Genomic DNA, 18,449 nt, shown 5'->3' with positions numbered 1-18,449 from the left:
CTGTAAGGCGCCACCCTGTCATGACTGATTCTTTTTCACATTTCTGTGTGCATCGACCAGCCAGGCAGCATGGATAGGTTTAAATCTACTCAATTTTAAGTTTACGTCAAGATTTTCATAATCAGTATGACGTATAATTACAGCAGAAACATATTACAGAAAAACTGCCGACGGTTAAGTTTATTTCCGAAATTCTTCGTGAATCTCCATAAATCTCCGAGAGCTTCATCTCGGACAGCGCTAATATTATAAATTAGCGGTCTCGCAAAAGCGCTAATTCACGTCCACGCATTTATTAGATATTTTACCAAAAATTGCGTTTGCGCTAAATTTTTGCCGCGCTGATAAATGTACGCCTACAGTAATCAAACTTGCACAAAACTTGTGTCACCATAAGATCTTGTTTCCTTTTTTAAACCGGTCAGATCCCTTAATGGGTTCCAGAGTTATGGCCCCTGAAAGGGCCAGAATTAGCTATTTTGACCTTGTCTGCACAATAGCAGCTTCATTTATGATTTGATTTTAACCAAACGTGCACACAACTTGTATTACCACAAGATCTTGATTCCTTTCTTGAACTGGTCAGATCCCATCATGGGTTCCTGAGTTATGGCCCCTTAAAGGTTCAAAATCGGCTATTTTGGCTTTTGCAGCCATAAAGAGACTTCATTTATAGTTTTATTTGATACAAACTTCCAAAATATCTTCAACAACAATAAATCTTGGATTCCATGACAAAACAGATCCAATTGTAGGTTCCAGAGTTATTTTATATCTGATTACCTCCCTTGATTGTAATTAAAATGGATTTATATCAGTAAGTCCTTATAGGACTTATTTGAAATTTCATTATTGTCATTAGTTGGACTGAGCCAATCAGGGTAGATAATTATGATTTTATCTCAAATTACCTCCCTTTATTTCAAATTAAAATGGGTATATCTCCGTAACTAATGAAAATTAGATACTGATCTGAAACTTCATTTATGTCAACAGATTTATTTAGCAGATTCTTCTTTTGTTCACTTACAATAATTTTTTTTTTTTAATTACTTCTCTTTTACGTTACTATAATAGCTTATTTTTAGTAACTTTTTTATTATTGGCCGTAGGGAAAACCTGAGACCACTTTTATGTGGTACAACATGGATGGTACCTCCAATTTTTAGGTGTATTTTGACATATCTATACCTTGTAAGAATTTTTTTTTCTTTTTGGTTAAATTTCTTCCCTTTGTTGTTCCTGTCCTTTGGACTTAAATATTTTTTCTGAGTACCTTCTTGTCCTCAAGTGCAATGATAACAGGTGAGCGATATAGGGCCATCATGGCCCTCTTGTTAATTTTATTATTTCATTTCTAAAATTGAAACGCGCAAATTAAAGCCCGCACGAAACAGTCCTTTTTCATATTTGCGCGAAATTTTATGCCAGTGAATTTAAATGATTTCACAGTATAGCTTGTAATTATGTCTCCCCCAGGAGACATATTGTTTTTGCCCTGTCCTTCCGTCCGTCCGTACGTCACACTTCATTTCCGAGCAATAACTGGAGAACCATTTGACCTAGATCCTTCAAACTTCATAGGGTTGTAGGGCTGCTGGAGTAGACGACCCCTATTGTTTTTGGGGTCACTCCATCAAAGGTCAAGGTCACAGGGGCCTGAACATTGAAAACCATTTCCGATCAATAACTAGAGAACCACTTGACCCAGAATGTTGAAACTTCATAGGATGATTGGTCATGAAGAGTAGATGACCCCTATTGTTTTTGGGGTCACTCCGTCAAAGGTCAAGGTCACAGGGACCAGAACATTGAAAACCATTTCCGATCGATAACTAAAGAACCACTTGACCCAGAATGTTGAAACTTCATAGGATGATTAGTCATGAGGAGTAGATGACCCCTATTGATTTTGGGGTCACTCCGTCAAAGGTCAAGGTCACAGTGGCCTGAACATTGAAAACCATTTCCAATCAATAACTAGAGAACCACCTGACCCAGAATGTTGAAACTTGATAGGATGATTGGTCATAAAGAGTAGATGACCCTTATTGATTATGGGATCACTCCGTCAAAGGTCAAGGTCACAGGGGCCTGAACATTGAAAACCATTTCTGATCAATAACTAGAGAACCACTTGACCCAGAATGTTGAAACTTCATAGGATGATTGTACATGGAAAGTAGATGACCCCTATCAATTTTGGGGTCACTCCATTAAAGGTCAAGGTCACAGGGGCCTGAACATTGAAAACCATTTCCGGTCAATAACTTGAGAACCACTTGACCCAGAATGTTGAAACTTAAAAGGATGATTGGTCATAAAGAGTAAATGACCCCTAACGATTTTGGGGTCACTCTGTGAAAGGTCAAGGTCACAGGGGCCCGAACATTGAAAACCATTTCCGGTCAGTAACTTGAAAACCACTTGACCCAGAATGATGAAACTTCGTAGGATGATTGGTCATGCAGAGTAGATGAACCCTAACGATTTTAGGGTCACTCTGTTAAAGTTAAAGGTCAAGGCCACAGGGGCCTGAACATGGAAAACCATTTCCAATCAATAACTTGAGAACCTCTCAACCCAGAATGTTGAAACTTCATAGGATGATTGTTCATGCAGAGTGAATGACCCTTATTGTTTTTGGGGTCACTCTATTAAAGGTCAAGGTCACAGGGGCCTGAACATTGATAACCAGTTCTGATCAATAACTTGAGAACCACTTGACCCAGAATGTTGAAACTTGATAGGATGATTGAACATGCAGAGTAGATGACCCCTATTGATTTTGGGGTCAGTCTATTAAAGGTCAAGGTCACAGTGGCCTGTTCATGTAAAATCATTTTTTGGAAATAACTTGAAAACCACTTGACCTACAATGTTGAAACTTAATAGGATGATTGGACATGCAGAGTAGATGACCCCTATTTATTTTGAGGTCACTTGATCAAAGGTCAAGGTCACAGGAGCCTGAACAGTGACTTGAGAACCACTAGGCCACGAGTGTTGAAATTTAGCGGGATGACTGGACATGCCAAGTAGATGATCCCTATTGCAGCCAACCATCAGTGTCTCTTTGACTTTCGCTCCTGACCCCTATTGACTTCTTGCCTATAGGACTTTGCATTGGGGGAGACATGCGCTTTTTTACAAAAGCATTTTCTAGTTTTATATCTGATTGCCTCCCCTGATTGTAATCAAAATGGATTTATATCAGTAAGTACTTGTAGGACTTATTTGAAATTTCATTATTGTCATTAGTTGGACTGAGACAATCAAGGTAGATAACTATGGACTGATTTTATGTCAAATTACCTCCCTTTATTTCAATTTAAAATGGGTATATCTCCGTAACTAATGAAGGCACTGATCTGAAATTTCATTTATGTCAACAGATGGACTTGGACAATCAGTGAAGATACATATTGACTGAAGTTATGACAAATTACCTCTCTTTATTTTTATGCCCCCGAAGGGAGGCATATAGTTTTTGAACCGTCTGTCGGTCTGTCTGTCCGCAATTTTCGTGTCCGGTCCATATCTTTGTCATCGATGGATGGATTTTCAAATAACTTGGCATGAATGTGTACCACAGTAAGACGACATGTCGCGCGCAAGACCCAGGCCCGTAGCTCAAAGGTCAAGGTCACACTTAGACCTTAAAGGATAGTGCATTGATGGGCGTGTCCGGTCCATATCTTTGTCATCGATGGATGGATTTTCAAATAACTTGGCATGAATGTGTACCACAGTAAGACGATGTGTCACGCGCAAGACCCAGGTCCGTAGCTCAAAGGTCAAGGTCACACTTAGACGTTAAAGGATAGTGCATTGATGGGCGTGTCCGGTCCATATCTTTGTCATCGATTGATGGATTTTCAAATAACTTGGCATGAATGTGTACCACAGTAAGACGACATGTCTCGCACAAGACCCAGGTCCGTAGCTCAAAGGTCAAGGTCACACTTAGACATTAAAGGTCATTTTTCATGATAGTGCATTGATGGGCATGTCCGGTCCATATCATTGTCATTCATGCATGGATTTTCAAATGACTACGCATGAATGTGTGACACAGTAAGACGACGTGTCGCGCGCAAGACCTAGCTCCATAGGTCAAAGGTCCTAAACTCTAACATCGGCCATAACTATTCATTCAAAGTGCCATCGGGGTCATGTGTCATCCTATGGAGACAGCTCTTGTTTATTAGCTCACCTGAGCCAAAGGCTCATGGTGGGCTTTTGTGACCGCTCAATGTCTGTCGTCCGTCGTGTATCGTGCGTCATCCGTCAGTCAACATTTTCTTAAAAAATCTTCTTCTTGAAAACCACTGGGCAGAATTACACCAAACTTCTTAGGAATGATCCTTGGGTGGCCCCCTTTCAAAATTGCTCAAAGAATTGAATTCCATGCAGAACTCTGGTTGCCATGGCAACCGAAAGGAAAAACTTTAAAAATCTTCTTGTCCAAAACCACAGGACCTAGGGCTTTGATATCTGGTGTGTATCATCATCTAGTGGTCCTCTACCAAAATTGATCAAAATATCCCCCTAAGGCCAAATATGGCCCCACCCCGGGGGTCACATGGTTTATATAGACTTATATAGGGAAAACTTTGAAAATCTTCTTTTACAAAACCACATGGCCTAGGGCTTTGATATTTGGTATGTAGTATCATCTAGTGGTCCTCTACCAAGATTGTTCAAATTATCCCCCTAGGGTCAAATATGGCCCCGTCCCGGGGATCCCAAGTTTTACATAGACTTATATAGGAAAAAAAGTTTAAAAATCTTCTTATCCGAAACCACAACACTTAGACCTTTGATATTTGGTTTGTAGCATTGCCTTTTGATCCTCAACCAAAATTGTTCAAATTGTACCCCTGGGGTGAAAAGAGGCCCTGTCCTGGGGGACCCAAGTTTTATATAGACTTATATAGGGAAAAACTTTAAAAATCTTCTTGTCTGAAACCATACGACCTAGGCTTTTGATATTTGGTATGGTGCATTGTCTTGTAGTCCTCTACCAAAATTGTTCAAATTTTGCCCCTGGGGTTAAAAGAGGCCCCACCCTGGGGTCACTTAGTTTTTATATGAGTTATATAGGAAAAAATACTTAAAAAATCATTTGATCCTATTTCCAAGACTGTTTAATTATAATTACCTGATGACCCCAAGTAATATGATGTCACTTGACTGTGACCTTGACCTACTGACCTACTTTCTTGTTTTTTAAGATACAGCCTTGAAATTCTGATGACATACACAGTTTTGCACACCAATTGTAAAACTGAATTACATTGACCATGAATGTGACCTACTGACTCGTTATATTTATGTCTCCCACCACATAGTGGTGTGGGAGACATATTGATTTACTTCAGTCTGTCTGTGTGTCTGTCTGTCACAAAGCTTGTCCGCACTCTAAGTTGAACATTTCTCATCTGATCTTCACCAAACTTGAACAAAATGTGTTTGACCATAAGACCTCGGCCAAGTTCGATAACTAGCCAAATCCGCCCAGGCACTTTTGAATTATGGCCCTTGAATTACTGATTGGGACCATTCATCACAGCCATCGAGATAAACTAGACATTTTTCAATGGGGTCCATTCATCACAGCCATCGAGAGAAACTAGACATTTTTCAATGTTGCAGTTGTGGGAGACATGCGCTTTTCTCAAAAGTATCTCTAGTTCTATGTTAATATTGAAATGGATGTGGTCGCGCTGTTCGTGAACGAGTTTATTTTGATTTGTTTTCAAACAAATGTAGTGAAACTCTGCCCATAGGCTGAAGTCTTCAATTTATATTGTAAGAAACAAAAATATTGATGAATTGTGCCAGAGATTAACCAGGAAACCATGATAGCACTCTGGTATGTGAGAAGGATGGCATTTACACTCTAATATATATCAAAGTGTATGACATTCAGTTCCATGTGTTGCAGTTTAATACATCATTGTAAAATATTTTCAAATATTCAGTTTTATCATGTATTACTTATTAGATTTGAAAAATGTATTTTGAGAGTGTTGAAACAAGAATTGTAAGTAAATTAAAAGAGTATTTATCCATATTTTCTTTTCCAGGACTGCCTTAGCAAGATGGAGAGCTGCCCACTTAGATGACAAGAAAGAAGTGGTAGGTGGTCCTGAGAATTGGAAAGAAGCTTAAAATGCAATATTTAGAATATTAAAGCCATTGTAATAGTCAAATCTAGTTTGTTTTAAACAATATATGGTTTCAAATTTGTTTCACTGTGTTAAACTTTTTGTTTTGAGAACCACACTTTATAATGTACATAGGCACAGAGTGCATCATTTACACCAGTAAAGATAAGGATATAACAATTTTCTTTATCTGAATTTAAAGTAGAAAACCAATGAATTCAATGAAATCATATTTAAAAAAATATCTTAAAAAAGAGACTTTGAGTGGGATGTAGAAAAGTATTCTGTATAAATATTTTTGTTGGTAAGAATTCATAGATAATCTCTATAAACAGTCTCAGTCTTTAAATTGGTTAAATAATTGATTCACGACTTGTAACATAGATATGCTATTTTTACATTTTAAAGTACATGCTACCATCTTATTTCTCTTGCAGGAACGACGACCGTATTTGGCCACAGAGTGTGATGACGTGAGGAAGGCTGAGAAATTTCGCCGTCAGATCATAGGAGAGATATCAAAGAAGGTGGCTCAGATACAGAATGGTAATAGAGCAGTTAATCATCAGTATTCAGGGAGGACAAGTTTTCGTTGATTTTGTGTGAATCTTCAGTTAAATCCAAAAAAAAAAAAAAAAAACAACACAAATTTATTCTAAATCTGATATTTGAACAGGTTTGAAATACACAAATTTCCAACAAAAACATTTTGGTTGAAAGCATGAAATTTCATGCCCATCATGCATGAAATTAATAAATTTAACAAAAATACATGTAATAGTGAACTACATTTTACAAAATAGTATATCCAGATCAGTTAGTCAGTTAGTAAGTAAAATCATTGTTTGTAGTTCAGATGCAAAGAAATTATATTACAAGTGTGCAGCCGAAGTAATACATTGATACACGTCTGAACAACAATGAAATCACTGAGATATATTTATTTGATTCTAACATGTTATCAAGGATTATTATCTACCTCTTTGAAAGTGTTTACAAGATATTTGCCTGTTTTGTGTGGTTTTCTTTTTCAACGCGCAGCTTAGCTATGACATTTGTCGCTTTGGCATAAATTATTGTGATGTACAATCAGTGCATGTTTCAGTCTTCATTGTTTAATAGGGAAATAAATGGGGTCATTTTAGAACGTTTAACAATAGTTTGAAATTCTAACATAGTGAAGATATTATGGGAAAGCTTAATCTAAACTTTTCTTTCAATGTATTCTGATTTTACAGAACATTTTAGAATATGACATCTTCAGAAATTTGTCATTGCTTTAGGTTGTTTAAGGATTAGTGTGAATAAGCAATGCATGGACTGAAGAACTGAAGCCCTATTTTAAACATACTTTATTCTGTACTGTAATACCCCAATCTCATTAGATGGAGTACCTAATTCTTACTGTAATGCACTAGTGTCAGTAGATAGAGCAGCAAGTTTTACATTATAATATCCAGGCTTTCATTAGAATTGTTACCATTTTGCTCGCTGCATTCTTAGGTATGGTCTACTTAACTGATTACTTTATATCACAGTTTGGTAAAATATAATATGAATTGAATGGTTCTCCCCTTGTTGATGTGGTAGTAGGTTTGAATTCTTTCTTGTGAGGAAATACTCCAGCTTGTCTATAGGGGTGCCTTTGGTCTCTCTACACAGTAGCTGGAAAGTTGCCATTTAACCCTTAGCCTGCTAAATTTCTAAAGTGGACTGGTCCATCATTCAATTTGGGCAATACCATTTATTATTCCAAGGGGTTCACTAAAAATTTACTGTCTGAATAGCGAACAGTGCAGACCATGATCAGCCTGCACGGATGTGCAGGCTGATCTTGGTCTACACTGGTCGCAAAGGCAGAGTCAGTTGCCACCAGCAGGCTAAAGTTTAACCAGAATTGTGTTGATCTGTCCTTAAACGAAACTACAACAAATTGTGATATTAAAAACTATACAAAGGGCCAAGCTATGCACATTGAATTTATGTTTATTTCTTACTTGTAGCTGGTCTTGGAGAGTTTAAACTGCGAGACATTAATGATGAAATCAATAAATTATTACGTGAAAAAGGGCATTGGGAAGACAGAATCAAAGAACTAGATGGACCAGATTATCGAGTGAGTAGTATTCATTGTTTACTTGATAGGAGGGGAGCCTAACCCGTTAGAATACCAGTTTAACTGCTGTCACTATTATAACAGCTGACATTCAGTTCAAATGCTGACAGTCAGTTTGACTGCTGATAATTATATTTTCTACTTCTGATGCATGTGTAGAAGTTATTAGTTCCATCTGGGATTGTTGGTACTGGAATTAAACTTGCGTACTCTGTTTCATTTGTTTGTTAGTTACTGTGTGCATTTCATTCAGACAGCATTCGCTTGATATTTTATAGATGATAAAACTGTTGAAAGTTATGGCACTATGTTAAAAATAAGTTGTTTTTTTTTTTAGCTCACCAGATCACAAAGTGCTCAAGGTGAGCTATTTTGAATGGTCATTGTCTGACGTCCGTCGTGCGTCATCCGGTGTCCGTCAACATTTGCCTTGTGAACTCTTTAGAGGCCACATTTGTGATCCAATCTTTATGAAACTTGGTCAGAATGTTAGCCTTGATGATCTCTAGGTCAAGTTCGAAACTGGGTCACGTGGGGTCAAAAACTAGGTCAGAAGGCCAGATCAAAGGAAAAGCTTGTGAACACTCTAGAGGCCACAATTGTGACCCAATATTTATGAAACTTGGTCAGAATGTTTGTCTTGATGATTTCTAGGTCAAATTCGAATCTGGGTCATGTGGGGTCAAAAACTAGGTCACCTGGTCAAATCAAAGGAAAAGCGTGTGAACACTAGAGGCCACAGTTGTGACTCAATCTTTATGAAACTTGGTCAGAATGTTTGTCTTGATGATTTCTAGGTCAAGTTTGAAACTGGGTCATGTGGGGTCAAAAACTAGGTCACTAGGCCAGATCAAAGGAAAATCTTTTCAACACTCTAGAGACCACAATTTAAGTTTGAAACTCATGAGAATTAGTCAGAATGTTTGTCTTGATGATTTCTAGGTCAGGTTCGAATCTGGGTAATGTGAGTTCAAAAACAAAAATGTTGAGGCTGTACGTTAGAAACTCTGCACTTAATAAATTTACTGGAAGTTTTTGACTCATATTTTTATATGCAGTATTGTAAGACTTCAATATGTTTGTCAGTTAAAATGCTACATTTATATCATATGTTTATCTTATTCATAGAGGAGTCTTTATTTAATAAAGTGTATGCAAATTCTATTTGATTTTATTATTGTATCAACAGAAAATTGGACCAAAAATGTTGGACCATGAAGGCAAAGAGGTCCCAGGGAACAGAGGCTATAAGTATGAATATCTGTATCATACATGTATTTAATTTTGATTGTCTGCTTAACTGTGTAGTGATGTCTGACTTTTGCTCAAATATTTATGTCTTATTTATATTCTAAGTATAAGGACTAATAGTTTTATCAGTGGTGCCTGGGTAATTTAATAATATTGTATTTCAAACAATTCAAATTTTAATTTTAGGCTCTAGATAATGGTACGACAGAGTAAGATTTTAATATACACGAGACTGGTTTGTAAAGTGACTGTGTGGACAATGACACATTTTGTATTTCAGATATTTTGGTGCAGCAAAAGATTTACCTGGTGTCAGAGAATTGTTTGAACAGGAACGTAAGAAATTTAGAGTTCATTACATATATACATGTTCTCATGCACTGTAGAAATTAGAGAGTGCATTCTGAGGGACAGCTGTATCCCTAGTTGCTATGTTTATATAAGAAGTGTTGATGAACAAGTAATTACTGAAGCCGAAATTCTGGCTATGCACTTCAAGTCCCGTCTACAAACATATTATTTGTTGAAAAGAAAAAAATGTAAAAAGGGAGATGAACTGTAAAAAGGGAGATGAACTGTTTCGGATAGGATAAGGGTTACATTACATTTTCTCCATTTACCATCTATACATTTTGTAAAATTTCTTTAAATTATTATTTACCCAAAACACAAAGCTTTATTTGAGCCGAGTATGTCCATACATCTGTCCATATTTCTCCACTTGGTTAAATCATAGAAAACATTGTTCAAAATCTAGAGGCCACATATACAACTTTTTCTTCATAAAACTCTGTCAGAATGTTTGTTTCTTGCATACCAGACAGGATTTTTCTGTTTTTTTATCTGTGCTTTAAAAAGTCGTCTTACACCCAGGGGTGTAAGATGACTCACATGCTTGTGAAATGTGTAAATTCATACGCTACTGTAATAAGATAATGCTTTAATAAGAGGAAAGTAGTTGTTTTATTTTATTTCATCTATTAATTAAATAAAACAGTGTGCAAGAAAAGAATGTATCACTAGTTGAAGGTGCGAATGGAAATATCTGGCTCTCGGGTAACTGTTTTTCGGCAACTTGGGAGAGCCTCGTTACTGCCTAAACAGTAACTCTTGAGCCAGATACGTACATCTGCGTCTTCAACCAGTGAAAGATTTTTATACTCTTTGAAATCTGAGTCAGATTCAAAACTGAGTTATCAGAGGTCTTAAATTCGGTCACTAGTTCAGATCATAGAAAAACCTTTTTAACACTCTAGGCATTCTACTTGATATTCATAAAACATTGTTTGAATGTTTGTCTCTATAAAATGTAGGTGAATTGGATTATCTAGATCAAAAACTATGTCACTTAGTCAAATCATAGAAAGACATGGTTAACTCTCAAAAGGTCACATTTTCTACCTGATCTATATGAGACTTGGTGGAAAATATAGGATAAATTTGTAACCTGGGGGAAAAAGTAATGGTTAAGAGGCCACTTTTTCAAATTGATAATCATAAATCTATGTCAGATGTGACTAGGTCAAATCATAGAAAAACTTGGTTAACGATATACCAGATTTACATAAAACATGGTCAAAATATTTTCCCCTATGAAATGTAGGCCAAATTAGATACTAGGTTACAATGGTAAGAACTAGGTCAGGTCAGGTAAGCAATGCAGGGCATTTAGGGCCCTCTTGTTTCAAAATTATTGCCCTTTTAAACAAAAAAATGGCATGTTGTGGTCTTGAATACTATAGCTTTGATATTTCATTCATTCCTTTACTATCAGAACGTGAATAAAAAGATGAAGGACCATTACTCTTGTCTTGCATGCTGCCTTATGTCCAGCATTTACCGGTACAGATGAGCATTGGCACTGCAGACGGTGCTCTTGTTATATTTCAATTCCATTAATGCAGCAGGGGATGAAAATCTATCAGACAGTGTTTGCATAAAACAAGTTGTTTTTAGCTCAACTATACGAAGTATAAGGAGAGCTATCCTACTCGCCCCGGCGTCGGCGTCGGCGTCTTTCCGCGTCCCCACCTTGGTTAAAGTTTTGGTGCACTTTCTCTTTTTTCAACTTATCTCTGTAATTACTTGATGGATTTGATTCAAACTTGAAATACTTATTCCTCATCATCATCCACATCATCTGACATAAGGGCCATAACTCTGGCACCAATATTTCATGAATTATCCCCCCTTTTCACTAAGATTTTCAGGTTAAAGTTTTGATGCACTTTCACTCTATCTCTGTTATTACTGAATGGATTTGATTCAAACTTAAAATTGTTGTTCAACATCATCACCCACATCATATGACACAAGGTGCATAACTCTGGCACCATTTTTTCATGAATTATTCCCCCTTTTTACTTAGAATTTCAGGTTAAAGTTTTAGTGCACTTTCACTCTACCTCTGTTATTACTGAATGGATTTGATTCAAACTTGGAATCGTTGTTCAGCATCATCACCCACATCATATGACACAAGATGCATAACTCTGGCACAATTTTTCATGAATTATTCCCCTTTTTACTTAGAATTTCAGGTTAAAGTTTTATGCACATTCACTCTATCTGTGTTATTACTGAATGGATCTGATTCAGACTTAAACAATTGTTCAACATCATTACCCTTATCATATGACACAAGCTGCATAACTCTGGGACCAATTTTTCATTAATTATTCCCCTTTTTACTTAGAATTTTAGGTTAAAGTTTTGATGCACTTTCACTCTGTCACTGTTATTACTGAATGGATTTGATTCAAACTTAAAATAGTTTTTCAACATCATCACCCACACTATATGACACAAGCTGCGTAACTCTGGCACCAATATTTAATGAATTATGCCCCTTTTTGCTTAGGATATACTTATATAGTGTTTTAATACATTTTATCTTTACCTCTCTTATTACTTTAAGTTGATATTTTTGACATAGACTCAGGCTATTGTGCAATATCTTCATCCACAATTGGAGTCATTAAACACTCCAGTGACAGCTCTAGTTTCCTCAGATGTGCCCAGTTTCACTATCCAGCATCGAAATAGTTGAGCCCGCTGTCTCCTGTGACAGCTCTTGTTGATATTTATGTTTGCTATGTGTAAGTATAACCAAACTTAGTAGTCCAAGTTGTTGTATATCTATCATTTTTATTTCTATGCATGGAACATGTGGGTGGACTAGAGGGGGCACAGTCAAAGATTGGGCAGATATACTTGCAAACATGCCTGAAGTTTTTTTCAAAACAAAATTTATATTGGTCTATTTTTTATTATTTTATGTATCTGTATCATCTGTTTGACCGTTTTCAGCGCCACCACCACCCAGAAAGACACGTGGAGAATTAATGAAGGATATAGATGCTGATTACTATGGTTACAGAGATGAAGATGATGGTGTGATTGTGCCCCTAGAACAAGATGCAGAAAAGAAAGGTTTGAAAATTGTATACCGTGTTCTTTAAGCATATATTACATGTTTATAAGAAATGTATTTATGCATCAGTTCTTCTTTTACTTTTGTTACCTGTGGAACTTTGACCATCTTGGCCTCCTTTTAGAAACTAGCAAATAACAAATACACAAACTTTACTTTCATTTAGCATAGGGAAACATTAACTTCTGGAGTTTTATTTTCAGAGATGTATCACATGAAATATATGCAAATGTCTCATTTTAAAAGTACACAGATGTTGGAAGCTCATCATATAATGTATATCATGGTCAAAGTCAGCCACTGAAATATAAGTTCAGATCCCGCTGATGTATATGTTAGCTGCTAAAATACAGTTCCACGTTTTTCTAGTCCATGTTTGGGATTAGCATTTCTCAATAATCTTGTGATTATCCACTATCCATCCCCACCACTTCCCCTTGTTGAGTACTATCCATCCCCACCACTTCCCCCTGATGAGTACTATCCGTCCCCACCACTTCACCCTGTTGAGTACTATCCATCCCCACCACTTCCCCTTGTTGAGTAGTGCCTACTTAAGGGTAAGCTGGTCTCTTCCTTCTTTGCTTTGGGTATCTGGCTTTTATCTCGAGTCTCTACTCACAAGAGACTGGTTCACTTTCTACACCAGACTTGATTTAAATACATTAACCGGTATATATACTTTAAATACTTCATTATTCATATCAAGTCAAATTAGTCAGTGTTGTGTTTGTTAAGCCTGGGTAAGCCCGAAATAAAACAATATTTAAGCTATGTAACAAGTTTGTTTTATATAAGAATATAGAAATTGAGTGTAAATATTTGATATTAATCTTTAGTGTGTATATATCTTATGTAGCAATAGCAGAAAAAGTTAGAGAGTGGAAGGAACAACAAGAAAAGATGGCCCGTGGAGAAATACCTAAATCAGTAGAACAGACAGAAGTACCTTCGTTGTTTGAGAGAGAGGTAGTCTTAAAAAACACCATTTCATTTCATTTTGATCACTTTGAATATCCTGTAAAGCAGATACAGTGTAGATGTTTCGATTAAACAAATTATTTTCCCTCTACTTAGCCAGTTTTTGTGAGAAATGGACAGTTTCTGCTATTGATTGGATTGTTGTCAAACTTATATAGAATTAGTCAGGTCTGATAAGCAGCCAGTCTGGACCAGTATTCTCAGTTTCGATCCAGAGTTCTGAATATATGGACAGTGACCAAACTTGCTTGATTTTAATTGAATTTTAATTGGATCCAAATTAAACTTATACAGAATTGATATGTTCTTCTTCTTCTTTTTATTTCTTTCTTAGCTAGCTAGTAGGTCAAAGATCAAGGTTTCAATGAAAGAAACTTAAATGTCTACAATTTTCATTGAATATTTCTATGTTAGAGCAAATCTCCTTTGTAACTACAGTACAACCTCTCCAGAACGGCCCTCTCTTAAGCAAAAACCTCTCTTATAACGACATCATCAAAATTTCCCTAAGCTGAAATATACTATCAAATTTACCTCTCCAGAACAGCAACCTCTATATAACAGTTAATATTTGTATCTCCCAAAGGGTGTTGCTCTACAGAGGTTGCACTGTAATTACAAGTTTGTTACTTATTCCTTTTTAAAATGGTCTAGGAGTTAAGACCATTTTAATACTTTGACCTTAAGGTATGGGTATGCAAGAATGTATGTAGTACAAATAACAAATTTTAATTTTTGCCTCATTCGGAGTAAGTTAAAAATAATGGGTAATAAATATATGCTTACAAAGACACTTTCTAGTTGAGCCCATTCATTTAGCACAGTATGGAGAGTGCAGATCTATTGATCTTGACATTGTGTGATTGATCCTCGGGTGAGGCATAGCTTATGAAATTATACATCCTCCACCTCTCATTCATGTGGAGAAATTGACAGTTGCTTGCAGAGAACATTTTAATACAGGTACAGAATTTTAAAAAATACTTTCTAGGTTAACTGCCTGCTATATAATAAAGAATTATTGATGAAAAACAGTGCTAAGTTAGAAACAAACAAACATCTGTAGTTTGCATATTACATATATTGTAGAAGAATTAACAAGGTTCTATGTGTTGCATTTAGGAAGAAGACATGGAGGAGGAGCCCAGCATATCTGAAGAGTCTATGACACATTTTATTGCACATGTTGATGTTCCTTCACAAAAACAGGTATGTATTATTTTCGGGATTTGTTTCAATATATTTGATGATTTAAAGGTTATGGAGTATGACGTTATTTTTTCAAGGATTAGTTGTTCTTGAGGCTGTAAATCCTTGAATGTATGACCACCAAACTGCATAGGGCATAATAAAAAAAATGTTTGTTCCACGTTTCTCAGCCTACGTTTAAATAAAAGCCATGTACCACATATTTCTATGCACAGTTGGATTTAAAAAAAAATTGAGGCCTTTTCTGACACAAAGTTGATGAAAACTTTCTGACATTGCCTTACTTGCATAAAGTTATGCTAGATTTCCAGCTATATCTTGCATAGTTAACAAGCTTCTGAAATGAGTTTGTCATTGATCAATGTGAGTGATATTCACAATGAGTGGCTATCATCAAGATGATGATGGACTGAAAGCTTTCACTAAATAAATGCCGTATGAAAGACTGCCAACGATATTTTGCTGTTTTGAATCCCTTTAAGTAGAAGGTTTAGCAATATAAACAGGTGACAAAAACTGAAGTTGTTTGACATGTTTATTTAATATACCTGATTTTGCTTCTTGGATTTTGTGATGTGTCTTATGTAACTAGTAAGGTAATTGACACAAAGATCAAATTAGAGACAATCGTCCGCCCACTTTGCTCAGTAGGGAGAGCGCAGATCTACGGATCGCGGGATCATGAGTTCGATCCTTGGGTGGGGCGTATGTTCTCCGTGACGATTTGATAAAAGACATTGTGTCTGAAATCATTTGTCCTCCACCTCTGATTCATGTGGGGAAGTTGGCAGTTACTTGCGGAGAACAGGTTTGTACTGGTAGAGAATCCATACTGGTTAGGTTAACTGCCCGCCGTTACGTAACTGAAATACTGTTGAAAAACGGCGTTAAACCCAAAACAAATAAAATACATAACTTATAAATATGCTGTCTCTAATTTACTTATCATAAGTAAATTAAAGACAGCATATTTATTTAGTCAGCCAAATGATATACATGTAATTTACAAGATTGATGTTCATGTTTAGTTGAATTGCAGATCCCATTGTGACCCTGCTTTCCTTTTTAGCTCATCTGATTTTTTTGGGGGGAAAAGATGATCAGCGTTGGCAGTGCCTGATTAAGTTTTATGTTTAGGTCAGCTTTTCTCCTAAACTATCAAAGCTATTGCTTTAAAACTTGCAACACTTGTTCACCATCAGTAGCTGACTCTGTAAAAAATTGTATTACATTAATGACAATAGATACACCTAGTTTAGCTCGAATTTTTTCTAGTTCCATTCAGATTTTACTAAATGTATGATAGAACATGATTAGCCTTGAATGATGGTATCAGTTCTTAAGGAGACTGTATTTATAGAGGCAAAACAGCGGAGAAAGCCCAGTCTTCCCAAGTCTTCACCACAAACCTTGTTACAGGTTAGCTCCACTTCCACCTGAAGACTCCCAGTTCTTAGAAACTTTTTTTAGGCTTACGGTATTGTAGGTTGTGAGTAAAATTAACTTTTTGTTTGCACGCCATTGTATTTGAGACTGAAAAATACATACCCTGTTTCTTACAGCAGGCTTATATATGAACATATTCACTTTTAAGAGAGCTTTTGATAGATATTCTTGGACAAAAAATGTGAACATAAGACTGGTAAAATATGGCCTGAATGAAGGTCAGATATTATTGTGTTATCTTCTTAACACTGAATGTTACTGAGCCGCACCATGAGAAAACCAACAGTGCATTGGCAACCAGCATGGAACCGGACCAGCCAGCGCGTCTGGTCAGGATCCATGCTGTTCACTAACAGTTTCTCTAATTGCAATAGGCTTTGAAAGCGAACAGCATGGATCTTGACCAGACTGTGCAGATGCGCAGGCTGGTCTGGATCCATGCTGGTCACAAATGCACTATGTTGGTTTTCTCATGGTGCGGCTTAATTATTATTTCAATAATTCCATTATGTTCATGTACTCTTTCTTTCATATTTAGATAGAAGAGGCTTTACTAGAAAGAAAGAAAATGGAGTTATTACAAAAATATGCTAGTGACAATTTACAAGCAGAAGAAGGTGAAGTGAAAGAAATGTTGGGGTTGTGATATATATCGGTATTGCAAAATTAAAATTTGAAGAGAAAAGGTTCAACACCAACAGCTCAGTGACTTTAATGGAATAGAAGTTGAAAGCAGAATGTGTCATGAAGTATTGTTTGTTTCTTGTATGATACATTGCTAAGCGGAAATTCTGAGACAGTCGCGGTATATTGTGACATGCCGAATTCAGGTTGTTCTTACACAGGAATAAAGTTATGGTAATGGAGTAAAGTTAGCAGAATGAATTTTAAAGAGAATATACTCAATCCAATGTATGTTTGAATGTGTAGAATGAGAATCAGATACTGGTTTATATAGGAATATTTTAAGGAAATGACACAGAAATTAGAAATTGTTGATCAACAGGTGAGCATGTTCTGTTGTGTATAATACGAAGGATAAATGACAATACTGGTACAATGTTGGCAGCTAGCTTACTGTGTGTGTGTGATTGAGTAAGCTGCATATGACATTCCTTGAATGGCAGAAAACAATATAACTTTCATGCATATTTTCAGATTCAGTGTTGAGCAGAAATTTGACATTCCTGGTAAAAAACATTTCTTTGTTAAGTTTATATCATTACATGATAGAAGTACCATTTGAGCTGCGCCATGAGAAAACCAACATAATGGCTTTGCGACCAGCATGGATCCAGACCAGCCTGCACATCCCCGCAGTCTGGTCAGGATCCATGCTGTTCGCTAATAGTTTCTCTAATTGCAATAGACTTTGAAAGCGAACAGCATCGATCCTGACCAGACTGCGCGGATGCGCAGGCTGGTCTGGATCCATGCTGGTCGCAAAGCCATTATGTTGGTTTTCTTGTGACGCGGCTCATATAATTGTTAGTGTATAATAGAAATACTAATACCAGTGTTACTATAATTGTTAAATTTTCTTCCAGAATTATAGTTTTTGATGGGTCATACATGTGAATCTTCATGTATAAATGAATATGTCATTTATTTCATTGTATATGTCTCATCCAGCTAGTGGTTGTACTCGGGTTTCCCTACCATGCCTGAAATAATGCATGAAGGATCACAGGAGTTTTCTCTGTCTGTAAAACCTGCAAAGTCTCCATGTGATTTAGGTGTTGTTAAACTTGACCAAAAGAAAAAAAAGGCCATTGTACATTGTATAAATCATTGTATTTGATGCATCAAAAGATGAAAAATAAATATCTTTTTAAATTAA

General features: G+C 36.3%; 1 protein-coding gene across 1 annotated transcript in view; it reads left to right on the top strand.

Annotated features, from left to right (window-relative positions):
• LOC123528817 (pre-mRNA-splicing factor ISY1 homolog) overlaps positions 1–18,449 on the top strand; it is a 21,419-nt gene extending 2,970 nt beyond the window's left edge. The window contains exons 3-11 of the mRNA XM_045308829.2: positions 6,093–6,144; positions 6,611–6,719; positions 8,177–8,289; positions 9,479–9,540; positions 9,821–9,876; positions 12,850–12,972; positions 13,833–13,942; positions 15,077–15,163; positions 17,148–18,449. Coding sequence (XP_045164764.2) covers positions 6,093–6,144; positions 6,611–6,719; positions 8,177–8,289; positions 9,479–9,540; positions 9,821–9,876; positions 12,850–12,972; positions 13,833–13,942; positions 15,077–15,163; positions 17,148–17,255 — 820 coding nt within the window. The 3' untranslated portion in view covers positions 17,256–18,449. The remainder of the gene's footprint in view (positions 1–6,092; positions 6,145–6,610; positions 6,720–8,176; positions 8,290–9,478; positions 9,541–9,820; positions 9,877–12,849; positions 12,973–13,832; positions 13,943–15,076; positions 15,164–17,147) is intronic.

The sequence above is a fragment of the Mercenaria mercenaria genome, chromosome 13 (genome assembly GCF_021730395.1).
Source record: "Mercenaria mercenaria strain notata chromosome 13, MADL_Memer_1, whole genome shotgun sequence".
Classification (NCBI taxonomy): Eukaryota; Metazoa; Mollusca; class Bivalvia; order Venerida; family Veneridae; genus Mercenaria; species Mercenaria mercenaria.
The sequence above is the reverse complement of the archived record's forward strand: the minus strand, read 5'-3'. Positions and strand labels throughout refer to the sequence as shown.